The 24722-nt window shown below is 40.3% G+C and overlaps 1 protein-coding gene across 1 annotated transcript; it reads left to right on the top strand.

The window, feature by feature from the left end:
* Positions 1–6124: 6124 nt before the first annotated feature.
* On the top strand, positions 6125–9261 carry LOC109190934 (protein FAR1-RELATED SEQUENCE 5-like). The gene is made up of 5 exons (XM_019341534.1): positions 6125–6182; positions 6874–7714; positions 7873–8210; positions 8324–8685; positions 8812–9261. The coding sequence occupies exons 1-5, from the start codon at positions 6125–6127 to the stop codon at positions 9259–9261; spliced, it is 2049 nt and encodes a 682-aa protein (XP_019197079.1).
* Positions 9262–24722: the final 15461 nt, after the last annotated feature.

The following is a 24722-nucleotide window of genomic DNA, read 5'->3' as shown; positions in this document are numbered from 1 at the left end:
TGACTTTTAGGAGAAAAACTTAGACTTTAGTTTTACATCTTTTAGTCAACTCAAAAACTCTCCCAATCTAGAGAGAGAAAGTAGTTCTAGGGTTCAAAGTAACTTGACAACTTGCTTTAATCTTGGAGCTATTTCTTTTTGATTGATTCGGATCACTTGTTGATTGATTGCTACTTTAGATTGAAGCTAAGTAATTCCTGCATTCTCTCTGTTTATTTTCATCTTTCATCTTCATTGATTGCTTAGATTTTATGTGCTTTCAATCTAGAACAATGAGTGGCTAAAATTCCTTAGGGATTGGATTAGCATTTACTTGCATGGTGCTAGTGTGATTGTGAATTGCTAATTGGAAATGTACTTGCGTTGATTGTTTGATTTCATGATAGAGGTGGGAGTTTTATTTGAATCTTTGGAGTTAGGGCTCAATTCCATCGATAAGTATGATTGACAAGAGATTGCTAGCATACTAGAGCCTTGATTCCAATTGCATTTCCCACCTTAGATCCGTGGGCAAAGTCCGAAATGAGGTGTAGGCAAGGTGTTCGATTAAATGACTCATGAAGGTAGCATTGTCACTTGGGGGCTCTGATACCTTATGACAGGCCAATAAGACCAAAAATAGCGTTGGCATTGACACTCACTTGAAATCCAATTAGCACAATCCTACACTTCCTACCTTAGACACTTGAAAGCACCATTGCAAGGCAAGGCTAATCCATACCCCATTCCATTTCAATTGATTCACTTACTTGATTGCTAGTTTACTCTTGATACTTTGCACACAATGTTTTTACACACCGTGGCTCTAGTACTTGAAGAGCTTTCGTCTTTCTTGTGACTTGCTACACATCAACTACATCCAAATTTGTCATCCGTTGAGAACAACATTCGAGGGAATTCACATTATCCACCCTTCTTTCCATCCACCTCTTCATACACACACATCACAAGTCAGAGTCGTTTGGCCGTCCTTGGATAGCCCAAGTGTTTGGATGAGGGGCAAAAAGCCCTTTTTAGCCTTGGACTGGGAGCGATCCACCAGCTGGCCGCTAACGATCCGCTCTGGTCCGCCAAGGTCTGCCACCCCCTGAGGATAAAATACTGAAGCTAGGGGCGCTAGCCATTGCCCCCATGCTTAGGCACACCGCCTTCCTCCTCCAGGTTTTCTCAAATCTTACTCCATACCATTTTTCTAAACACACCCTTATCTCCTTTCCCAAAAAAAAAAAAAAAAAAAAAAAAAAAAAAAAAAAAAAAAAAAAACCCACATCCACCTTCCTATAAACTTCCCTCCAGCCAAGCCCACCAAATTTTCGCCTTTTGCTCACTTTACACCCTATCCCTAGAGCTGTCAATGCGGGCTGGCGGGGCGGGCTAAAAAGCCTGCCAAGAATACGGGCCTAGGTAGGGGCAGCCCGCCCCACCCCCCCTTAGGCCCGCGGGCCCCCGCCAAAGCCCGCCTCTTTTTCTTTTTTTTTTTTTTTTAAATCGTGTGTGAAGTGTCCCTAAAATCTAAACTCTAATGTGACTATGTAAATAACTTAATTGCTATCTACTTAAAATACTTATTCACAAGAAAATAACATAAATTCGTTCATCACAACATGACAACAATGACACCAATAGGGGTAAGTATAATTACTGAAAAAGCGATAACCGATAACCGAACCGACGGATAATTTCGATTAACGGTTATAAGGCAAAAAAAAAAAAAATCAGTTATTCAACTATTCGATTATGAAGGTGTAATAACCGCGAACACCGAATAACCGATACTATTATATATATTATTATATTATACATATTATATATATATATATATATATATATATATATATATATATATATATATATATATATATATATATATATATATATATATATATATATATATAGGGGAGCCTTCAAGTAAGAACCTTTTGTTAGGTAGGAACTTAGGAACTAATCCTAGCCATATAAATTTGCTTAATCAATGGTCTAGATAATTAAACATTTTATTTACATCTTACACATAATTAATTAAAAAAGGATATTAGTGTAATTTAGTCCAACTATCAATTAAAATCAAATATTATATTTAGATTCTTTCCTTGATTTTAGGATAACAAGATAAGGAAGGACTCCTAATGATTGTTTTATCTGCATTCCACTAGTTTACGACAGGGGAAGAAGCACGTACGTTCAGAGTTCATACGACCTAGAAGAGAGATGTAGGCCAGCGTTCATCAGCAGCTATTGCAGAACGATGGCAAGCGACGAAAATGCAGGAAACATTAAAAATTGTCCCTTTATACCTGTACATTCGTCCAATTTAGATTTATTTGAATAAACCCATTCGTGCTGCTCCGTGGAAGCCTACGATTGACTGAAAAGTGCTACTGCGTTTGTAGACACTCTTAATTGGTTGGGAATGTTGAACAAGAATTGGGTGGGGACATATAATGGCTCTACCGTTTTTGAAAACGCAGTGTTACGGCACACACCGAATCATGCAAGTGCACAACATTGTCTTATTAGAATATGATTTTCTTGAATACATTGTGCCAGTATGTTTGGTGGGCAGTATGGCACAAGCATCAGTACCTAAGTGCACACTCTAACGTTTTCCGTCTTGTCATACACACACTAATCCTACATATTTGGACACACACTACGTTACCCAAGTGCACACTCAAATGTTTTCCATCTTGTCATACACACACTAATTCAGCACACTTTGGCACATACTACTTTACCCAAGTGCACACACTATACCCACCTGGGTTGTGTGCACCCACGACTTCAGGTAAGTGCACACACGGTAATCACGTAGCACATATTGATTAATTTGTTCGTGTATAAATAAACGTAGAACAAATTGATTAAACAAGCTTATATATGTATTTGGGATAAATTGTGAGAAACGTAATGTTGCAAGAAGTGTGTTTTTTGAAAAAAAAAATAGTACAGGTTATGGTGTACCTGGGTTAAACTGAGTGTGCTATAATGTCTAGGATTAGTGTGTCCATGACCAGACATACACTTTAATCTGTGTGTGAGATAATGTGTAGAATCAACTTGGTCATGAACAGGAGTGCAGTTTGATTTATCTGTCCGGGGAGAAACTCTAAGAGTTCAAACCCACTCGGTGTGTGCACTTACGTGAAAATTGTTGTGCCAAAATGTTTAAACTGTCAACGAACAAAAATGAGAACCCGGAGTTGGTGTGCACATGGGTAATGCTATGTGTGCCAAAGTGTGCAACCGTACTAATAGTTTGAAACCATGGAAACCAGGATGAGTTGCTACACTAGGGTGTGCACTTGGGGTTCACGTGTGTGCCACAATACCCATAATTAGTTTATGGACAAAAAAGCATACAAGAAAGTGGTGTGCACTTGGGGTTCACGTGTGTGCCACAATACCCATAATTAGTTTATGGACAGAAAAGCATACAAGAAAGTGGTGTGCACCTGGGTTACACCATGTGTGCCATATTGTGAAACGTTATTGTGACCATGAACTAGCGTTCACTTAGGTTGATATGTGCAAACCACTGTGTGCTAAAATTCTACTAGGTTGAATCACCGGAAATCAGGTTCATTACTTCATGTTACACATTCATGTGTGCACTAGCCTTAAAATGTCAATGCCATAACGTAGAGTTTGAGTGTGTGCATAACAGCAATGTGTGTTCCAAAATGTGCAAACGTATTAATAGAATGTAGTCGCGGAAGCCAGATTGACACTATCAGCAGAATGTAGCTCTTAGGTTGAACTGTGAGAGCCATAATGTTAAAAAAAATGATAATTTGAACCCACGTAACTTAGGGTGATGTTAAAGATATCGTTGTGCACATGGGTAAAATTGCTTGTGCCATAACGTACAGAAAGAGCATTTGGATAAACATACGGTGAACGAGGTGTTGTGCAGATGGGTTATACTACTTTGTGTGCCATACTGCATTGTGTGTTTCAATTTGAGCAATATATAGTAACCATTGGTGTGCACTTTGGGCTCACGTGTGTGTCATAATACCTATAATTAGTTTATGGATAAAAAGGCGTACAAGAAGGTAATGTGCACCTGGGTTACATCATGTGTGTCATATTGTGAAGCGTTATTGTCCATGAACTGACGTACACTTATGTTGATCTATGTGTGGATGTCAATGTATGATAAAACTCTACTAGGTTGAATCACCGAAAATTAGGTTCAAGTTATACACTCCTATATGTACTAGCCTTAAATGTATGTGCCATAACGAACGTAGAGTTTGAGTGTGTGCGAAATTGGAAGGTGTGTGCCAAATTGGGCGAATATATTAATAGAATGTAACCGCGGAAGCCATATTGACACTAATACTAATAAGAGTAGTGTGCACAAGGGTTGTTCTGTGTGTGCCAAAATGTGCTTTCTTTATTTATATACGGGAAAATGAGAAACAAGATGACGTGCCGTTGTGATGATTTGTGAGTGTCATGCATTCAAACACATTCTGGTAAAGAATAAAATCTTGTATTACTTTAATGCTCATATTCTCTTTCCATTCACCATCACCTGGAAAATGAATATAAAGCTACTAAAGAACTATCAAATGGAGAGAAAGAAGCAATTCCATGCCAGTCTCTCCACTAAAGCAGCTTTTTAGAAGTGATTGCTACAAACCTTATGATTTCAATCTCATAAGAACCTTATGATTGCTACAGCTTTTCACACGGCTTAATTCAGTTTCCCACAGCTCACTACTGAATTCAATGCTAAAAAAAGAACGACCCCTTTTCAGAAATAATTGCTACAAACCTTATGATTTCTAAATAAATACTAAAATTCAAACACATTTTGGTCTTCAAAGTTGAAACCTTTCCGATCACTAGTAATGTATAATTAAACATTTAAAAACGATGCACCTTCCGGAAGTTGGAGATGCGGTGATATCATGCATGTACAGAAGATGAGGACTTCTGGTAAAACCAGTGGAGTGCCATGACAGCCTTTCTCCTACAGCCTCCTTGGGGCGCCCCAACAGCTCCGTCACTTGAGGCAGCACTACGGAGATTGTCTCCTCATTAATCAATTTGAAAATTGACCTTGAACGGATGCCCTTGTCGCCGGAAGAGGACTATTGGGATTCCCACCATGCACGCCGGCTATCTACTTGAGAATAGAACCAGGCAAACGAGAGAGAGGACGACTAAAAATGGCGTGCGGTAGTCGAGTTTGCGAAGGAATCCAACAAAATTCGAAATTACCGTTTGACTGTGAGAAGAGAAGCCGACTATTACGCCAACACACCAACCGATCTGTAATTGAAAATACTAAACTACCCCTAATTCGCTTAAAATAAATCCTTCTAGCGTAAAATAACCTAATTAAGCTATTAAAAATATGGACCATTGATTGATTAAGATAAATGGCTAAGATTAGTTCCTATGTTCCTATCTAAAAATGGGTTCTTATATGAATCTAATTCTATATATATATATATATATATATATATATATATATATATATAGGGTCGAGTTCAAATTAGGACAACAATATATAGAGGACTGTGAGGACAAATAATGGGCACACAACAAATTAATACCAGGCACACAACTTAATACATAATGGCTCTATATGTAATATATGTAACCATCAGGTTTCGAACTCAGGCTCTATTAATTAAAAAATCTATGCGCGCGACATACAAACTGTGGCACACAACTTCATTCGGCCATGCACACGACATACAGACTAATGGCACACACTACATCTGTCCTCACAATCCTCTATAATATACTTTTCCTCATATGAACTCAGGTCTATATATATATATATATATATATATATATATATATATATATATATATATATATATATATATATATATATATATATAGGGTGGTTTTCTGGTGCAAACCACTTGTTTTTGTGTGAACATGTGCACTCATCTGACGCGTTGATTTTTTGTATCCATCAGCCCACGATGAACGTCCAGCCCGCTACGGTACACAGGCACGCGTGTTAATTACTCTTGCAAATTTGTATTTCTGTTTATGTGGGAATACGACTCCAGTTATGAATGTTCCCCCTATATTTTCAATCACCACCCCGCTGACATATTGAACTCCGACTGTGCTGGTTACGTACATGGTGACGATGGAGATTCACGGCGATGGAACCCCGACGGCTGGTGCGGCGGAGCATTATCCCACAGGTACCCCCCCCCCCCTTCCATCTGTGTTGCTGTGTTCATCGTTTCATCGCACTCCGTTAACTACAGTTAAACCCCTCCCTCCTTTCCTATCAATTCTCTATATATACACCATTCTCTTTACTCTTTGACTCCCACTCCCACAACACATCTCTGATTGGTTTAAATTCCAAAGTTTATCAATGGCTTCAATGGCTTCGTTAAGTATTCCCGTAATTTTTTATTTGCCCCATGCGCTTAATGATGGTTTAACGTTACCAGCCCCCTGTGATTAATTTATATGGGTTTCATTCACTGTTTAGAACTATAGCAAACCCAAGCAAAGTTTGGCATTGAATATTAATGGTTAAAGAAACAATGTTCCATACTAAGGTGTTGTGGTGACACTGTAATTGGTAATCTGCATTTGTTCTTAATTGAATGTAACTGGGATCTATCATTTAAATGTTGTTATTATTGGGAACTATCATTCAAGTAGTTCTGTATTATGGATTTTTGCTCCCACATGTAGATTATAATTACCTAGGTTCTGCTAGCCTAACATGATATTCGCCAGCCTACAATGATAACAAAGTTTGGAGGAAAAGATGATAATCTGGACTGTTTTTAAGTTTGTATTTATGTTGTTATTCAGATTATATAGTAATGTAATTAATCGAATGCTATAATTAATGTGTTGGTGCGACTATTACAGGCTCAATTGATGGTGATTCAAGTACTAGGGATGTAACGCACTACACGCCGGGCCCTACCACCGGCCTGAAACAACACTGGAAGCCCACCGTAGACACTAAAATCATACCTGTACGCGGGCAACGTTTTAAATCACTATCTGAAGGGATTGAATTCTACAAGAACTACGGACGTGTTGGTGGTTTTGACATTAGGCACAGCAGTGTTAAGCGAGATCGGGCCGGGGCAATTATTCGGCGTTCTTTAGTTTGTAGCAGGCAAGGAGCGAAAGGAGGTGGTAGGAGGGTACCCACCGTAGTCGTCAATGTTACTAGTAGTAGCAATAAGCAACGCCGAAGAAGGGTTTCTAATAGAGTCGGGTGCAATGCCAAGCTTGGGTTGAAGGAAAATAGTACTGGGGAGTTTGTGGTAACTAAATTTGTCGAGGACCACACTCATAGTCTGTGCTCTGAGGGTGCTAAATTATTTATGTGGGGTAACAGGAAACTTAATGTAGCCCAACAGGCATTTTTAGCCAACTGTTTTAAAGCTAATGTGGGCGCTTCTACAGGGATGAGGTTATGTAGGGAAGTAGCGGGTTCATTTGAGAACGTTGGTGCAATGTATGTGGAGTTTCATAATTTTAAACGGGACTTGCAAGCGTATGTGGATGAAGTTGATGGTGAGTTGATTATCGAAAGGTTCAAAACCAAGCTTGAAGTCTGTGACAGCTTCTTTTACGATTACCATCTCGACGAAGAAAATCGACTTGCACGACTCTTTTGGGCCGACCCTATTAGTAGGAGGAGTTTTTCCTGTTACGGTGACGTGATTTCGTTTGATGCCACGTACAGCACGAACAGGTGTGTAGCAGATTACATTTTAAATGCATAGTACTAGATTGCATTCTTGTTTATACTACCCATACTAAATTACAATCTCCATACCAATACATGGTTAAACCCCATATTGATGATAGAACTTTCCGTCTTTACTTGTTTGCATTGCCCTGTCATTGCAGGTACAACTTGGTGTTCATACCATTTACTGGAGTAGACAACCACAAACGATGCATCACTGTTGCTGCGGGGCTGCTCAATAAAGAAGACGTGGAATCGTATAGTTGGCTATTAGAAAGATTCATTCATGCAATGGGAAATGCCCCCCTATGTGTTGTCACCGATCATGACCCCGCTATGAAGATTGCTATAAGACAGGTTTTACCCGGGTGCAGTCACCGTTATTGCATGTGGCACATTATGACGAAGGTTGGTGAAAAAGTCGGGCCTGAGTTATCAAACAATGAGGTATTCCGCAAGAGTTTGAATGATATTGTGTGGAGCGAAACAACCTCCACCGGTGACTTCGAAGTGCAATGGCAACTGCTAAGGGAGAAATACAACTTATCTTATCATCGTTGGTTCCAGAGCTTGTATGCAGATAGGGATCATTGGATTCCTGCTTTTTTATAGATTCTCCCTTGAGTGGGTTGGTTCGCACCACATCTCGGTCCGAAGCACAAAACAATGTTTATGGGAAATTCACAAGCCTCCATTCTAGTTTGGTAGAGTTCTACATGCAGTTCGAAAGCGTTCTTGAAACACAACGCCACAATCAAGCTAAACTGGATACACAGTGCGAGGGGTCCTTGCCCGATTTTAAGACTCCCTTGGCATTAGAGCGGCGCGCCGCAGATTTGTTCACACTATCTACTTTTTACACTTTGCAGGAAGAGATTGAAGCTGCCTGCTTTTATTGCGAAGTTGTGGGCATTCGTGAGGATGGGGGGAATATTTATTACACCATCAAAGGGGATGGCACCACTACGTACACTGTAAAGCACGAGCCGGGCGGGTCCAGTACTATTTGCAGCTGCAAGATGTTCCAACGCTTGGGGCTAATTTGCAGACATATGTTCATGGTGTTCAAGGGTTCACATATACATCAATTACCATCCTAGTATGTTGTGGATCGTTGGTGCAAACACCTAGGATGCAATGCTTGCAGAGGGCAGCATGTTGATGGTGCCCCTCCAATATCAGGTGCCACAGAACTGTGGTCTGAGATAAACACGTGTGTCGGGATGGTAGGTGAGAGCACGGTGCGCCAAGCTCGGATGGTGCAGGTATTGAAAGAGTTGAGAGATGAATTCGCGAGCGACTGCGAGATCATCGGGGCAGCAAAGAGCAACAGGGCCACGATCGAGGCATTCTGTGGAGTCCAGCCACCACCATGTATAACCATTAAACCCCTGGCACAGGCAAAAAACAAAGGGAGTGGAAAACGTATTAAGAGCAACCGGGATATAGCCATAGAGAAGAGTGTCAAAGTCGGGCGAAAGTGTGGGGTGTGCGGTGAATACGCCCGTCATAATGCTCGTAGTTGTCCTTCCAAGCAAAGGGTAGTTTAGTTGAATTTTAATTTGATGTATTCCATAGCATAAGATAATTTACTCTTAGTATGTGCAATACTGCCATGTTGCTTTTGTTGCACTCTGTAAATGATTTCAATAGTTTGTCTATACTGATATTATGCTCTATTGCGCACACGGATCGAGTCTATCCCAGATATGTTATTTCCATTCACATGGTAATTCTTTGACACATGCACAGTGTATTATTCACTATGGAAATAAAATAGTCATGGACAGAAATTTGACATGCAGAACTATGTACCACTGGTTAGTTTAGTATATATGCAGAACTATGTTGGTTCAATAAATTAATTTAATTGCTTTTCCTGACTCCAGTGCACTAAGAACCTACTGTAATGAAAATATGCAAACCATAACGAATGCTTAATATTAACAAAGTTTGGCACCTGTGCATGCAATTCATAAGTAGCAATCTATTTAATAATTAAAATGGGCATAACTAAATACCATCCACAAAGCAGTAGCTAACTGGTTCCCAAATCTAAATGCACTAGCTCTGCACTAAAAACATTTAAAATTACTATTGCCAAGGTTAAATTGCTAGCCGCGATCAATGTTGGAGTTGAGTCACCCTTTGGACATCATATTGGCCGATGCGAGTGGCAATATTCCCCATGTTCTCATTTTCCTCACTCAACAAGATGTTGTGCAGGTAGCGTTTCCATAGATCGAGAAGCTGTTGGCTGTTCCCTTTCTGCAACCCACAGTCCTAGTTCCTGCACCTCTAACCGGTGTATGACTCCATATGCCGCATCGTAAAAACCGCGGAGTCTTGGGTGAACATGGTGGATCTCCATGGCATCTGCATCCGCTTTGGTTTCATGCTTGCTAGCCGAAATGCACGGAGCGTTTGAGATTTGCTATCAAAGTATACGCTTAGTAAGTCTATCTGCAACAAAGGGATTTGGGTAGTGAATATTATTTATCAATTACCACACCCCATGAGACCATCCTAAGGCATTGGGGTAAACACCAATAAATGTTAGTACCACAGACACATACCAACTCTGCTGGAGCACTACCATACATTTCTTTGTTCGTTTTGTTGGCAGATGAGCTGTCAATAATATCAAACCTAGAATGATCAAAACTTATGCTAATCATGTAGTACCGGCCCTTGTGCAAAATGGGGAAAATAAACTGCACCACAGACATATGTGTGCATTAGTTGTATACCATCCCGTAGTATAGAGTGTGGCGGAGTATTATATCAAAGTGTAAAAACGGTTACCATATCTATAGTCGCTGTCCCTTCATGGTGTGTAGTATTCAGTTCCTCATCTAGCCGCTTGTTGAACCACGTTATCCTCTCATCCTGGTTGGAGGAAATGCTCACGACGGTTCCAATCTGCACGCACATCTGTTTAATAGTGGGAGTTTATGGTGGGGTCATGCAGTTGGGTTTTAGATACTCACCGTGGCACTGGTTGAGAAATAGATTCGAGAAGGTTGCCCATCCCTCCGGTGTTTTTTCCTAGAATTGAGAACGCTACACCATGCATCAACTACATTCTTTGCCACATGTGTCCTTTCCATTAAAGTTCTGAAATCTGACCATCTGGCTTTTCACTTGTCATGCTGGAACAGCACCTCATTGCTAAAATGACAAACAAAATTGATGATGTCAAAGAGAAAGCAATACAGTGTTTTTAAATTAGGCTCAGTGTTTTAGCACCAGCAAAAGTTAAATCACTTTAATCATAGAAAAGAAGTTCCCTTTTCCCTCTACTTGCAAGTTCAATGTACCTCTACTATGTTGTACCATGCTTCCAATATTATTCTGATTTGGGAAACACCCACAACCAGACAACGTATATGGGTGGTAGAGGTGTGGTAGGGTAACCCAAGGTGGTCCTAAAAACCATGCCGGAAGGATATTCTTCCTGGATGACCGGCCCCTCCCGACCGCGATCTGCTCCATCACGCCTCTCGAGTGCTACCCATTGAGGAGAGAGCTGCAATACGGCCTCCATATGATTCACCTGAACGGGTACCTATCATCCGAAATTTGACAATGAGTTATCATACTAAAGCACGGCAATGAGTTATTTTTGGCACGAACCTGGGGTTCAGGTGTGGTAACATCTGCTTGTAAAGCCTGGTTCCGCTCTAGATTCTGCGTTGCCAACTCCTGTGTCATCCCAAGGCTAAAACTAGGAGCATCAACGCCCCCGATATTGTCCAATGCCTCAGCCTCCAGTCTATCCAACTCCTTGAAGAATTCTGGGTCGTGCCACATGGGGTCGTCGTGCGCATCTGATGTCGGGGCGGGGGGTTGATGATCCTCTTCTGCGACGGGCTCCACAATTAAACCAAGCAGTAATTTCGATGCAGCGGTGACCCGATCGAAATCCTAGTGTTGACGAGCTAGAGTGGGGTGTTGCCGTACCATATCAACAACCCGTGAAGCAACTGAAAGGAGGTCCCCGGACATGGTTGCAAACTCCTTGTCAAAGGCCTACATCAACATTGTTTATCAAACCACCTAATAAATGTTTTCCACGATAAAAGATGCGTTGCGGGCAAGGATAACACTATCATACTGTATTGCTTGGTGTTAGTAATTCGACGACCCGCACAAATTCCTTGGGCACCCCCCTCGTCTTGATAAGGGGGAACAAGCAGTCCTCGGGACCATGGACAGCACGTGGAGATCCTTCATACTCCACATCATCAAGCCGCCGTGGGGGGGTGTAAAAGTCCTCACCTGACACACTCTGATCATCAATTCCTACAGCCATTTGATGTGCATCCCCACCTGCGATTAAAGTAAATAAACCATTATTAAAAGAAAAGCGAGTATATATCTCAATTTTGGTAGCCTAAACTATACTGCTGCTCCGAGCTAGTCTAGCTAGCCTAAACTATACTTTTTCTTTGAAAAGTTGCTTCCAGGTCTTCTCCCTTAAGCTCCTCCCTCAACTTCTTCACCTGCAAACAATGGCCTCATCTCTGCAATAAATTGCAGATCAGCCTACAGCCATCTGCACAGCAGGTCTGCTCTTAGAGCTTCCCTCCTGCTGCCAGTACCCGAACACTGCTGTTCCCCTCAGTGACTGCCTAGCATAGCAGCCCATCACTGGGTGAAAGATCATGGGAGCTCAAGCCTCACTGCTCAGTCCCCCCCAGGATTGCCTCCTAACAAATCTGCTCAAGCCTCACTCCTTCCTTATTCTCCCAGCCCCTTTTAGAAACCATCAACCTCCCTTGTACCCCCCTCAATCCCCTCTGTATTTTCAAATAATATTTAATTTATCTAGATTTTTCAATGAAATAAATGTGAAAGTCGAAAAATTTAAAACCGTATAAGTTAATTCCAAACTTATAAAATCAAGAAATTTTAATCTAATAATCAGGTAACATACACCAAAAAATATATATACATCAATGATCGCACAAATTTATATATCAGAAGATATAAACCATTCAATATAAATAAATCTAACAAAATAAACAATAAAAATTACATGCTTTGGGGTGTGTGGGGTGTTTGGGAAAATTGCATACCATTTTTCGGGTGGATTAACTGGGGCGTATGGGGTGGGGTAGGTAGTATGGTTTACTGTGATTGCAGAGTTGGTTTCTTCTTATTTGCTGTCCAATTTGACATTCAAATTGCAGAGTTGCAGAGTTGGCATTCCCCGATTAATACACCCCAAACACCGTCGGAAATGGTATCACAGTGAAAGCCCACACCCAAACAAAAATTAAGATGAATTCAAAAACATGAGAAACACCGCTATCCTTTGAGAGTCTTCAGAAGAGACGACCGCGGAGGACGGGAGCCTGCCCGACGCTTGAAGGGGCGGTTCACCACCACGACTTTGCGCGAACCAGCGGATGAAGGCGTCGTCGGCACGAACTGATGCCCAGACCTACCCAACATCGACCGACGAGAGCCACTTGATCGCGCCATGAGCTATCACACAACCGGGCGGCAATAGCGAGAGGAAGCCAGAGATGCGAGCTATCGCCCAACTGGACGGGAAACGTCGATAGATACGCATGGATTCACTCCCGAGAGAATAGACAATTTGAATCCGATTTGGTTACATCAAATGTCCAACCGAAGGTGCACCACTGAAGTGCGGCGCACACCACTAGCATGTACCTTCACCCACAACCACCGATTAGTAAAAAAATGCACGGCTGAGATAAGTGCACATGTTCTCATGATATCTTAAATTCGCACCTGAACCCACACCTATATATATATATATATATATATATATATATATATATATATATATGTATATATATATATATGTATATATATATATATATGTATATATGTATATATGTATATGTATATATATATATATATATATATATATATATATATATATATATACATATACATATATACATATATACATATATACATATATACATATATACATATATACATATATACATATATATATATATATATATATATATATACATATATATATATATATATATATATATATATATATATACATATATATATATATATATATATATATATATATACACTATATAGACTTTCAAACTTTTTCGCACAGCACAACAATTGCTAAGCCAGAGATAAACCAAAAATCTTAACTAGATTGTTAGAGTATGGTGCACAGCGGAAATAAATAAACATAAAGTGTGTGTAAGATTGTGTGAGCAGTATATCTCTTGTAGAGAGAATATGTAAAGAGCTGTAAGTAAAGAAAGTAGTAAAGAACACAAGACAATTATAGTGGTTCGTGAGGTGGTGTAATCCTCCTACTCCACTTGCTCTTATCTCCAAGAGCAATTCACTATATCTACCACTCCTTGGTTCCAAGATACAATGAATTTCCGTGATCTAGTGCTTTGATCACAAAGCCCGCACTAATCACGCCCAGTGACACCACACTGCTGCTTCGGGTTTCACGTCGCCGCGCTACTATCCCAGGATTTCACGACTCCGTGTTACTTTCCCCCCGTCTTCCACACTCCGGTAGAAACGTATCCCGTGATCTGGTGCTTTGATCACCAAGCCCACACCAATCACGCCCAGTGCCTCCGACACTGCTGCTTCGGATCTCACAGCTCCGTGTGACAATCCAGGATTTCACAGCTCCGTGCTACTTTCCTCCCTTCTCTTGTGTTGCTCCAAAACAAGTGTTGTCTTGCTTCCAACTTCTGAGACTCTGTAGATGATCTTCAATGATGCGCAGGTCTCTTTGATGAAGATAAACACTCTGGAATGATTTCTCTTGATAGCTCTGAATGTTTTCTCTCTTTGAATATATCAAGTAAAGCACTTGATATTTTTGCTCTGCTTTGCTCTGTTTAAGAACTCTCAGAATATTTCTCTTTTGAAGCTCTCTGAGTTCTTTTTCTTTTCTCACTTCTCACTTGAAGATTTTTGGTATGCTCTGTACTAAATGAGATTTTTGCTCTATGCTCTTTTAAGCTTAATTGCTCTATTCGATCTCCTTGAAGAGTTTCGAATTTTCTGCTCTCTTGTTCGTGAGTTCCCCATCCTCAAGTCTTCATATCTTCATCATTTTATAGCTGGTAATGAGAATCTGTCCGTTGGAAAGAGACGCTCCCATTTTTGAAATATTGTATCTTTTTGTCAGAGATCTTATCTTATCTTCTCCAAAGATGTCAGAAAGGATAAGCTAGCCGTTGTTAGAGCTTCATCTCCATGTAAATGAGCTCCCAAACTTCATCTGATATTCCTCTGGTTTAACGTTGAGTGGGAATATCTGGGTGTAGAACGGCTTCTCTGATTAGCTCTGAAGTGGTCCTTGTATCTTTGGGATTTAAAAAAATATTCATCAATTTAATCCCATACTATTTAAACTAGTATTTTTCCTTGTGAGAATATTTTCACTGTAAGTTCATCTTCATCTTCTTCATTCTCACGTCTGGGTGTTCTCAGACTTCAAATTGGCTTTGAACTTCCACCCAATTTGAATTTCTCCTTTGTAATTGACACCCAATTTCAATTGGCTTGTAATTGGCATCCAATTTGAATTTCTCCATTGTAATTGGCTCCAAATTGACTTTGACTTGCAATTGGCTCCCAAATTGCTCCTGGTGCTTTCAATTTCTTCCCAATTTGAATTGTTGACTTTGACTTCTCCTGGTATTGAATTTCATCTCAATTCAATTTGATCTCCATGTCTTCTTTGAATCAATCCCCAACTTGAAATTGCATCCCATACTACAACTTCAATTGGCTCCCAATTTCAATTCTACATTCGCTCCCATCTTGAATTGATTCCCATGTGAAACTTGCTCCCAATTTCAATTGATGATCCCATACTACAACTTCAATTGGCTCCCAATTTCAATTCTACATTGGCTCCCATCTTGAATTGATTCCCATGTGAAACTTGCTCCCAATTTCAATTGATTCAAACTTGCTCCCAATTTCAATTGATTTCAATTTCTCTGAAACTGGCTCCCAATTGAAATCGGCTCCCAAGTGCAATTGCATCTCAATTGCCACCCAAGTGAAATTGCTTCCCAATTTCCACTTGTAATCGGCGCCCAAAGCTTGCTCCCAATTTCAATTGATTTCAATTTCTCTGAAACTGGCTCCCATCTTGCTCCCAATTTCAATTGATTTCAATTTCTCTGAAACTGGCTCCCATCTTGAATTGATTCCTATGTGAAACTTGCTCCCAATTTCAATTGATTTCAATTTCTCTGAAACTGGCTCCCAATTGAAATCGGCTGAAACTGGCTCCCAATTGAAATCGGCTCCCAAGTGCAATTGCATCTCAATTGCCACCCAAGTGAAATTGCTTCCCAATTTCCACTTGTAATCGGCGCCCAAAGCTTAAACTAGCGCCCAACTCCATCAGATTAATTTAATTTGGCTTCTCAAATTTTACCTTGTAAAATTGTTCATGGTGAGTTTTAAACTTGAGCCATTTTGCATAATAAATAAAGCATCATCCACTTCGTCCGTACAGCTTTTGATTAAATCTCCAATCATATTTGATGTACTCCTTTCTTTCCATAGATGCTTGATCTCCAAGTCAATTTCATGCATTCTTCCAACATTAATTTTCTTCACGAAAATTCTTTTGGGATATCTTCTTTGAGTAGCATTGACGTGATTTCATATCATTCATCTTCTTCTTCAATTTGTCATTTTCTCTAGACAAATTCTTGATTTTAGGCTTTATATCTTCTTCTCCTATTTTCATCCATCTTCCTCTGTTTTTCTCTTTTCATAATAAAATAATTTCCCGATCATGGTCTAAGACTCTACTAGACCTATAAAACAAAATTGGGGGATCTACAAATACAAATTTGGCATATCAAAACCATTACACTTTATTCCTAATATATATATATATATATATGTATATATATATATATATATATATATATATATATATATATATATATATAGCGTCAGGAGCGCTGACAGCGCGCCTGACGAGCCACACGGAGTGCACGCGGCCGTGTGGCATTTGGCTATGCGCGAACGCGCACAACTTTTGTTGTTTTGTTATGTTTTTTTTTCTGACATTATTTCAACATTTGCAGGTCAATTATTTTTTAAATAACTCTTCCCCACATCAATTATTAGTTTTACTTGAGAGATTTAAGGTAAGAAATAACCTCAAATTCTCTCCTAGTGTGGATGCTCTAACATGAATTTACTCTTTTATTTATTTATTTATTTATTTTTAAATTTTTTTAAGGGTTCACGTTGGATTGAGAGGAACCAAATTTCAAATGTGAAGATAGCCTAATACTCTATTCTCAGAACTTCATGCTCTCTTTTATTTTGACATTGTAAATCACTCAAGTCAAGTTTGGTTAATTATTCTCCATAATCACAATGTTTATGTGACAGAACCACCGCTAGTGAAATCCCGCAGTGAGGCGTCACGGCTTTTTTCTCTCTAGAGCATATCTAGGGTTTTTGCATACATACTAGGGTTTCCTAGGTTTTCGCATATCAACGGTGGATCTGTCCGATTTCGATGGCCGGTAATGTGCATGGACTGACCGGTGCTGATGCTGGGAACGTGCAACGACAAATGGACGACCCCATGGGGTCTCCCACGGCGGCGATAGCGGCGGACGTCGAGGCTAGGGTTGCGGCGATCACGAACCGCTGGGCGGATTGGGCCTTGGAAGAGGAGGCTGCTGCCTTTGTGCCGGCGGTAGAAGGGGAGGCTAACGGCGGTGTGGGTGAGGAGGAGGAGATGTGGAAGGTGGTTGGTCATTTCCTCACGCAGAAGATGATAAAGCTTGACTTCATGAGGCAGGTTCTTGCATCCGTATGGCAGCCGGTCAGAGGGGTACAGGTAACGGAGATCCAGAAAGGATTATTTTTGTTTGTTTTCTTTCATAAAACAGACATGGATTATGTGTTGAATGGTGGCCCTTGGGCGTCTGAGAATAACGCATTGGTGTGTCGGGAGGTTCGGGAAGGAATGTTACCGGGGGATGTTCAGCTGAATATGATTGATATGTGGATACAGTTACATGATATGCCCAGGGGGTATACGTCTCAAACTATTTTGGAGCAGGCAGGTAACTTTCTTGGTACCTTTATTAAACATGATGACAGTTTTGAAGGAGCCCCGTGGCTAACTTTTCATCGGATTTGGGTATCAATACCGGTTGATCGGCCGCTACGTAGGGGGATGAAGTTGATGAAGAGAGAAATGACTACTCCATGGGTCACTTTCCGGTATGAACGGTTGCATAAATTTTGCTATTTTTGTGGGTGCATGGGGCACTTGCATACATTTTGTATTCATGCTAGGGATGCAGGAATTCCACTGGAGCGGTACCCGTATGGCCCGGATATGCGTGCTGGTGGATCCCGGAGCGCTCCTAGAGCTGTTGGGGATAGTTGGCTCGTATCGGTAGGAGGGAGACCGCGACCGGTGGTGTCTAGGGAGGCCGTGACTGTCACGGCAGCAGTGGAACCGGAGGGTGGCAGTGGGGTGAGGAGTGAAAGGTCGGTGGAGGAATGTGTGGTCGCTTCGGCAAAGCGCCGGCGACAGGTACATGCGGATGGGGAGGAGGTAGTGGGGAGTGGGGGTGATGTGTCTATGCAAGATGGTTCAAAAAACTTGTCTATGGCGGGAGCTGGTACCCAGCCCCGCCCGTCATCTTGAGTACTTTGAGCTGGAACTCTCGTGGCTTGGGCAATCCACGCACAGTTCGACAGATTGTGGACCTTGCGTCCTGTAAGAAGCCTGATTTTGTGTTTTTGATGGAGACCAAGGTGGGACGGATACATGCACAACGGATCCGTGTCAAGCTTGGGTATGACGGTTTGTTTTATGTTGATAATAACGGTTTGAGTGGTGGAATGGCTCTTTTTTGGAAAAAGAATAATACGGTCAGCAGGTTGTTAAGCTACGCGCAGAATCATATAGATGTGGAAGTCAATTTGTCCAATAAAATATGGCGTATGACATGTTTCTATGGCATCCCGGAGCGGAATATGCGGGAGTAGACTTGGGATTTACTTGGCACTCTGAAGGATATGTCCTTGTTACCCTGGGTGGTGATGGGGGATTTTAATAATCTCCTGTATCAGCATGAGAAGAGAGGAGGAAATCCGTATCCTAATAACCTACTACGTGGTTTTGGAGAGGTTGTAGATGGTTGTGGTTTGTTATAAATGCCGATAAGAGGCCATCAGTTTACATGGGAAAAGGGAAAAGGGACACGGAATTGGATAGAGGAAAGATTGGACAAGGTTTTGATAACGGATGATTGGGGTGTTATGAATGAGAATGCATGGGTGGAAAACATAAGGACTCGGGCTTCGGGCCACTCGATCCTCTTCCTTAATATTAATGCAATCTGCATACCAAGGGGCGGGGAGCCGCGGAGGTTCAGGTTTGAGATGGCTTGGTTGTTAGATGAAGGATGTAAGGAGGTGGTTCAAACGTCCTGGCAGGAGGGGAGAACGGAGGGGTTGCTGCATTGTCAGCAGTTGTGTGGCGAGAAATTGATGCGATGGGGAGGGGATCAATTCCATAAATTCGGTAAATGAATTAAGCAGTTACGACAGAGGCAGGATAGTATTCGACAAAGACGGGATCTGGTGGCCCTCACCGAGTACCAATAGATCGAGAATTCCCTGAAACAGATTGAGGCCCAGGAGGATGTGTTTTGGAGGCAGAGAGCCAAGCAACACTGGCTTCGCGGTGCAGACGCCAACACTAAATTCTATCACATATATGCCTCTGCTCGTAAGAAAAAGAACTTTATTACTTGTATTAATAGTGATGCTGGTGACTAGGTGGAGGGGAATGATATGCACTCAACTATTCTGAAGTACTTTAAGAATATTTTTGCTTCTAATGGCTTGGATTGTGATGATCCCCTTTTTTATGTTCTAACCCCCCGTGTGTCGAGTGCGCAAAACATGGTGCTTGACCGCCCATTTGAGGCTGAAGAAGTAAAAGCGACCCTTTTTTCTATGTTCCCGGATAAGGCACCGGGCCCGGATGGATTGAATCCGGGTTTCTACCAACAGTTTTGGGATGTGGTGGGGGGGGGGGGATGTATCTCGGTTTATAACTGATTCTTTGAATTCTTGTGTGTTCCCCAAGGGTTTGAATGATACTAACATTGTTTTAATCCCCAAGAAAGAGGTGCCTGAGACGGTAGCGGATTTGAGGCCAATTGCATTGAGTAATGTCATATATAGGGTTATGACCAAGATGATAGCGAATAGAATGAAAACACTAATGGGAGAACTGATCTCGGAATCCCAAAGTGCCTTTATTCCGGGAAGGCTTATCACTGATAACATCTTGGTAGCGGCTGAGGTAGGGCATTATTTAAATAGAAAACAGTGTGGGGTAGTGGGATGGAGTGCATTGAAGCTGGATATGTCGAAGGCCTATGATAGAATGGAGTAGACGTTTCTGAGGAAAATGTTTGCTATCATGGGATTTAGTGTGTAACGACTGTTGATTATACTGTAATGGTCAACGATGTAGCAGGGGGACGCGTGAAACCCACCAGGGGCCTCATACAGGGGATCCTCTTTCTCCGTATTTGTTTATTATTTGTGCAGAGGCTCTCTCGATGATATTGCAGTATGAACAAATGGCAGGATCAATACATGGGTGCAGAGTGGCTAGGGGGGCGCCACCTGTATCACATCTGTTTTTTGCATATGACATCCTCCTATTTTTCAAAGCGAATATTCAAGAGGCTAGAGTTATCAAGCAATGTCTAGCAAGGTATGAAAAATTATCAGGCCAGGTGGTGAATTATAATAAATCTAATATCTGTTTTAGCAGGAATACCCATGAAGGTGACAGGGCGCAAGTAGCAAACTGTCTTGGAGTTGAACAAGCAGCCAATTTTGGGAAATACTTGGGTCTACCTTCCTTTGTGGGAAGGAATAAGAGGGTTGTTTTCTCTTATGTGGAGTAGAAGATCAGGCAGCGGATTGGTTCGTGGAGTAAAAAGTTGCTATCTCAGGCTGGTAAAGGAGTGTTATTGAAAAGTGTAGCGCAATCTATGTCTACCTTCTCAATGAACGTTTTTTTGTTACCTGAGGCAGTATGTTAGTCAATTGAACGAACTATGAATAAATACTGGTGGGGGAATGGAAGGGAGAGGGGAATACATTGGAAGGCCTGGGACAGATTGTGTGTCCCACAGAAGTATGGTGGTTTGGGTTTTAAGGAGCTTAGGGCTTTTAATCTTGCTATGTTGGGAAAACAGGCATGACGTTTTCTAACAAATCCAGGAACGCTTGTAGCAAAAATTTATAAAGCAAGGTATTATCCTACAACCAGTTTTACTGATGCTACTATTGGGAATTGCCCAAGTTATTGTTGGAGGAGTATTATGGCGGCACATGCAATGGTAGTCTCTGGGGTGCGTAGGAGAATTGGAAATGGACAGACAACTTTAATATGGGGACACCCGTGGCTACCAGATAACCCAAGCCCTTTAATCCAAACAGAGATGCCAGAAGAGTTAAGAGATGCACGGGTCGCGGGTTTGATTGATTTACAAACACATACCTTGGATCCACATATTTTAACTGATCTGTTTACTCCTGAAGATGTGAACCGGATAAGTATGATCCCTATTAGTCCTGACTATGAGGACTCATGGTATTGGATGGGTGACCCAAAGGGGACATACACTGTAAAGAATACCTATAGGCGTATTGTTGGGGACTATGAGAATAATCCAGCTGTGTTTGATAAATGGATTCTAATGTGGAAATTAAAAGTCCCTCCCAAGTGGAAGACGTTTTTGTGGAGAGCCATTTGTGATATCTTACCCACAACCACTAATTTGATTATTAAAAGGGTTGAAGTGGATCCAATATGCCCACTGTGTGCTTTAGATCATGAAGATGTGTTACATGTTTTAGTGCTCTGTGAATATTCTACACTTGTTTAAAATATAACACAATTGCCTATCACTAATATTATTGCAGATTCTTTTACAACATGGCTAAAAGGGGCTTTGGCGGTCTTAACGGAGGAGCAAACCCAGTTGATGGTAGCTGTGTTATACCATATTTGGAGGACCCGCAACTCAGCCGTATGGAAGGGCTCTATGATGCAGCCTGCCGATGTTGGCAGAGTGGCAGCCGCAACTTTGCAGACCTACGGCACTGCCCAGTACCGCCAGACACAGCCGGCTTCGGCTTCAGCGCCACCCACTGAAACGGATGGCGGCAGACCACGATGCTATGTGGACGCGGGTTTCCGTCACGACATGGGCGAGGCCACGTACGGTATAATACTTGTTGCGCCGCACGGCTCTTTTGTGGTAGCAAAAAATGGCAAATTACCCGTTTGTTTCTCACCACTTATGGCGAAGTCACAGGCATATAAGGAGACACTATCTTGGCTGCTTGAACGGAACGACACATCAGTAAGTCTACTCACGGATTGCATGGTATTGACTACAACTATGCGGCACCATGACACACCAATTCATTCGTATGTTGGGGCCACAATTGATCAATGCAGAACACTTATCTCTTTATTTAGTTTTATTTCGTTAAATTATGTTTCTAGACAGGTTAATTTACATGCGCATACTTTAGCTTCGTTAGCTTTTACACAGGATCAAGCTATGTACTGGGATTCTATCCCTCCTGACGCTATTGCGGCTTTGATTCATTAATACAATCGCCAGATTGGTTTTCAAAAAAAAAAGTCAAGTTTGGTTAAAATATTTTAGAGTTAATACCATTCGAGGTCCTCCGAGTATAGTGGTTTTGCCACGTTTAGTCCTAAACTTTCAAATTGACCATCTGTGGTCCTTCGACTTTCAAATTGACCATCTGTGGTCCTTCGACTTTCAAATTTAACCATCCGTGGTTCAAGTTAACCACTCATGGTCCTTCAACTATTAAATTTTAACCAACCATGGTCCTTTTAAGAGGACCACGACTGGTTAAATTTCAAAACTTGAAGGGCCATAGGTGGTTAACTTGGACCACGAATGGTTAAATTTGAAAGTCGAAGGACCACAAATGGTCAATTTGAAAATTTAGGACTAAACGTGACAAAACCACTATACTCGGAGGACCTCAGATGGTATTAACTCAAATATTTTATTTAAAAATAATTCATTGTAAGTATATAAAAAAAGTTTATATTTTTATTTTATTACAGAATAGACACCAAACTTCTTGGATTTTACTGCATAAAAAGTTTCAAGGAAAGCTTTAATTAACTTTAATTTCAATTCACGCTTTTCAATTTATATCATGTCACCTTTGTGTAAAAAAAAAAAAAAGTGGATTTTCTGTTTCCTATTCATCTTATCAACATGTTGGTAATTTGATCTTTAAAATAAGAGATAGAAACAGATTCCATGCTTTGAATCATGTTCCTTGGAATATATTTTAGTGTGAATTCCACTCCTTTTCTTTAATTTAATATTTCTTCTGTCACATTTTTGTCTGTCCTATTTATTATTCATTAGTCAAATCAATTCTTTCTTCATCTTATTTTCTTTAGTAATTTTTAAATTTAATTGATTTTTTGTGTTTAATAGTAATTTTAATGTAATTTCTAAATATATACATTTTATATAACAATACTAAACTTAATAATAAGAAAATTTTAATTAAAAATAACTATAGTCAAACTTCGTTAACTGAACTAGACAAACAAAATTAGATAGAGGAAATATTATTTAATAGATTTTTTAATCACCGATAATTATTTGATTTCTTCTACATTTAATTTTTAAATATTATTTTGTCATAATTAGTTCACAATTTTTTGGGGTATATTTAGTCTTTCTGACCAAATTTCCAATAGAAACCAATTAGAATGCATCATATTTACAATTCAAATTCATATATTTTCTCCCTAAAAACATTGAAGTGTTAAAGTCGATATAGTTATGTAGTGAAGTAACTTGTTTTTTACTAGAAATTGGGTCAGAGTAACTAAACGTAGCAAACAAACAAACAAAAAAAGTTGCATCAAATGTGACAAACATAATACTTTAGATGTGATTTTAGTTAACAAGAGATTATAAAGAGGTAAACCACTAGCTAGATTGTTCATAGCTGACTAACTCAAATCCAGAAAATCAATAGACAGACCTTAACCGATAATGAACCACAAGAAGTTAAACCAATCTATGTTGCCCATAGTTGACTAGTTCAAATCAAAAAGACCAATAGATAATTCACATAAGAAGTCAAGCTTGGAACCTTGTGATTACCAAACCAATTGTCCGACCAATTCAGTTGGGATTGCCCCTAAAAATCATAATACATATACTTGAAGATTAGAAGTGACAAAAAATAAAAATAAAATCGATCATGTTATATACGATTTTAGCTAAGAGTGATGCTTCATTTATCACTTGGGTTAATTAATTTATCAACAATATTTAATATGAATGACTATGAAGAATAATGGTAAAGTACAAATTACAATTAGCACAAAATTTGATAGAGAGTATTTGAAAGAATAATTTTTTTTTTAAAGAATTTTTTTCTTTTCTTTTTAAGTCAACCTGCACTTTGCCTTTTTAACTTTTCCACATATTGGATAGTTTTTAATTATATTATAAGATTAATATTAACTTTGCTTTCTCACAATCAAAGTGAGATGTCTAATCTGCACGATAAAAAGCTCAAATTATCTTTTACCCTTGGAGAATACATCATCTCAATATATACCATATCAACATCTATCATTTTCATTAGGTATTTTGTGTACTAACCTCTGATGGAGCTGTGGGGCCTATGCCCAATATCAATTGGGTTAGGGAAGGGAGATCGGATGGTTAATTAGGTCCAGAAATAATTAGAGCTCAAGGACAATATTTTTTGGCCTAAATTAGATTGAGAAATAAAGTTGGGGGCTAGAGTGCAAAGATTGAAGGGATAGGTAGAGCCGTCAAAATAGGTTTAGCCCGTCGGGCTTTCCTGTCCCGACCGCCAAAAGGGCGGGGTGGGCTTA

Source organism: Ipomoea nil, unplaced genomic scaffold (genome assembly GCF_001879475.1).
Source record: "Ipomoea nil cultivar Tokyo-kokei standard unplaced genomic scaffold, Asagao_1.1 scaffold1596, whole genome shotgun sequence".
In the NCBI taxonomy this organism is placed as follows: domain Eukaryota; kingdom Viridiplantae; phylum Streptophyta; class Magnoliopsida; order Solanales; family Convolvulaceae; genus Ipomoea; species Ipomoea nil.
Note: the sequence above shows the minus strand (reverse complement) of the source record. Positions and strands in the feature narration are given on the sequence as shown.

What these genes read in the sequence shown, in the direction of transcription:
- LOC109190934 (XM_019341534.1), top strand. Translation starts at nt 6,125, where the DNA reads ATGGAGATTCACGGCGATGGAACCCCGACGGCTGGTGCGGCGGAGCAT. An exon ending in GGCGGAGCATTATCCCACAG is followed by an intron (nt 6,183 to 6,873) that starts GTACCCCCCCCC and finishes CGACTATTACAG; the next exon opens with GCTCAATTGATGGTGATTCA. An exon ending in GCCACGTACAGCACGAACAG is followed by an intron (nt 7,715 to 7,872) that starts GTGTGTAGCAGA and finishes CTGTCATTGCAG; the next exon opens with GTACAACTTGGTGTTCATAC.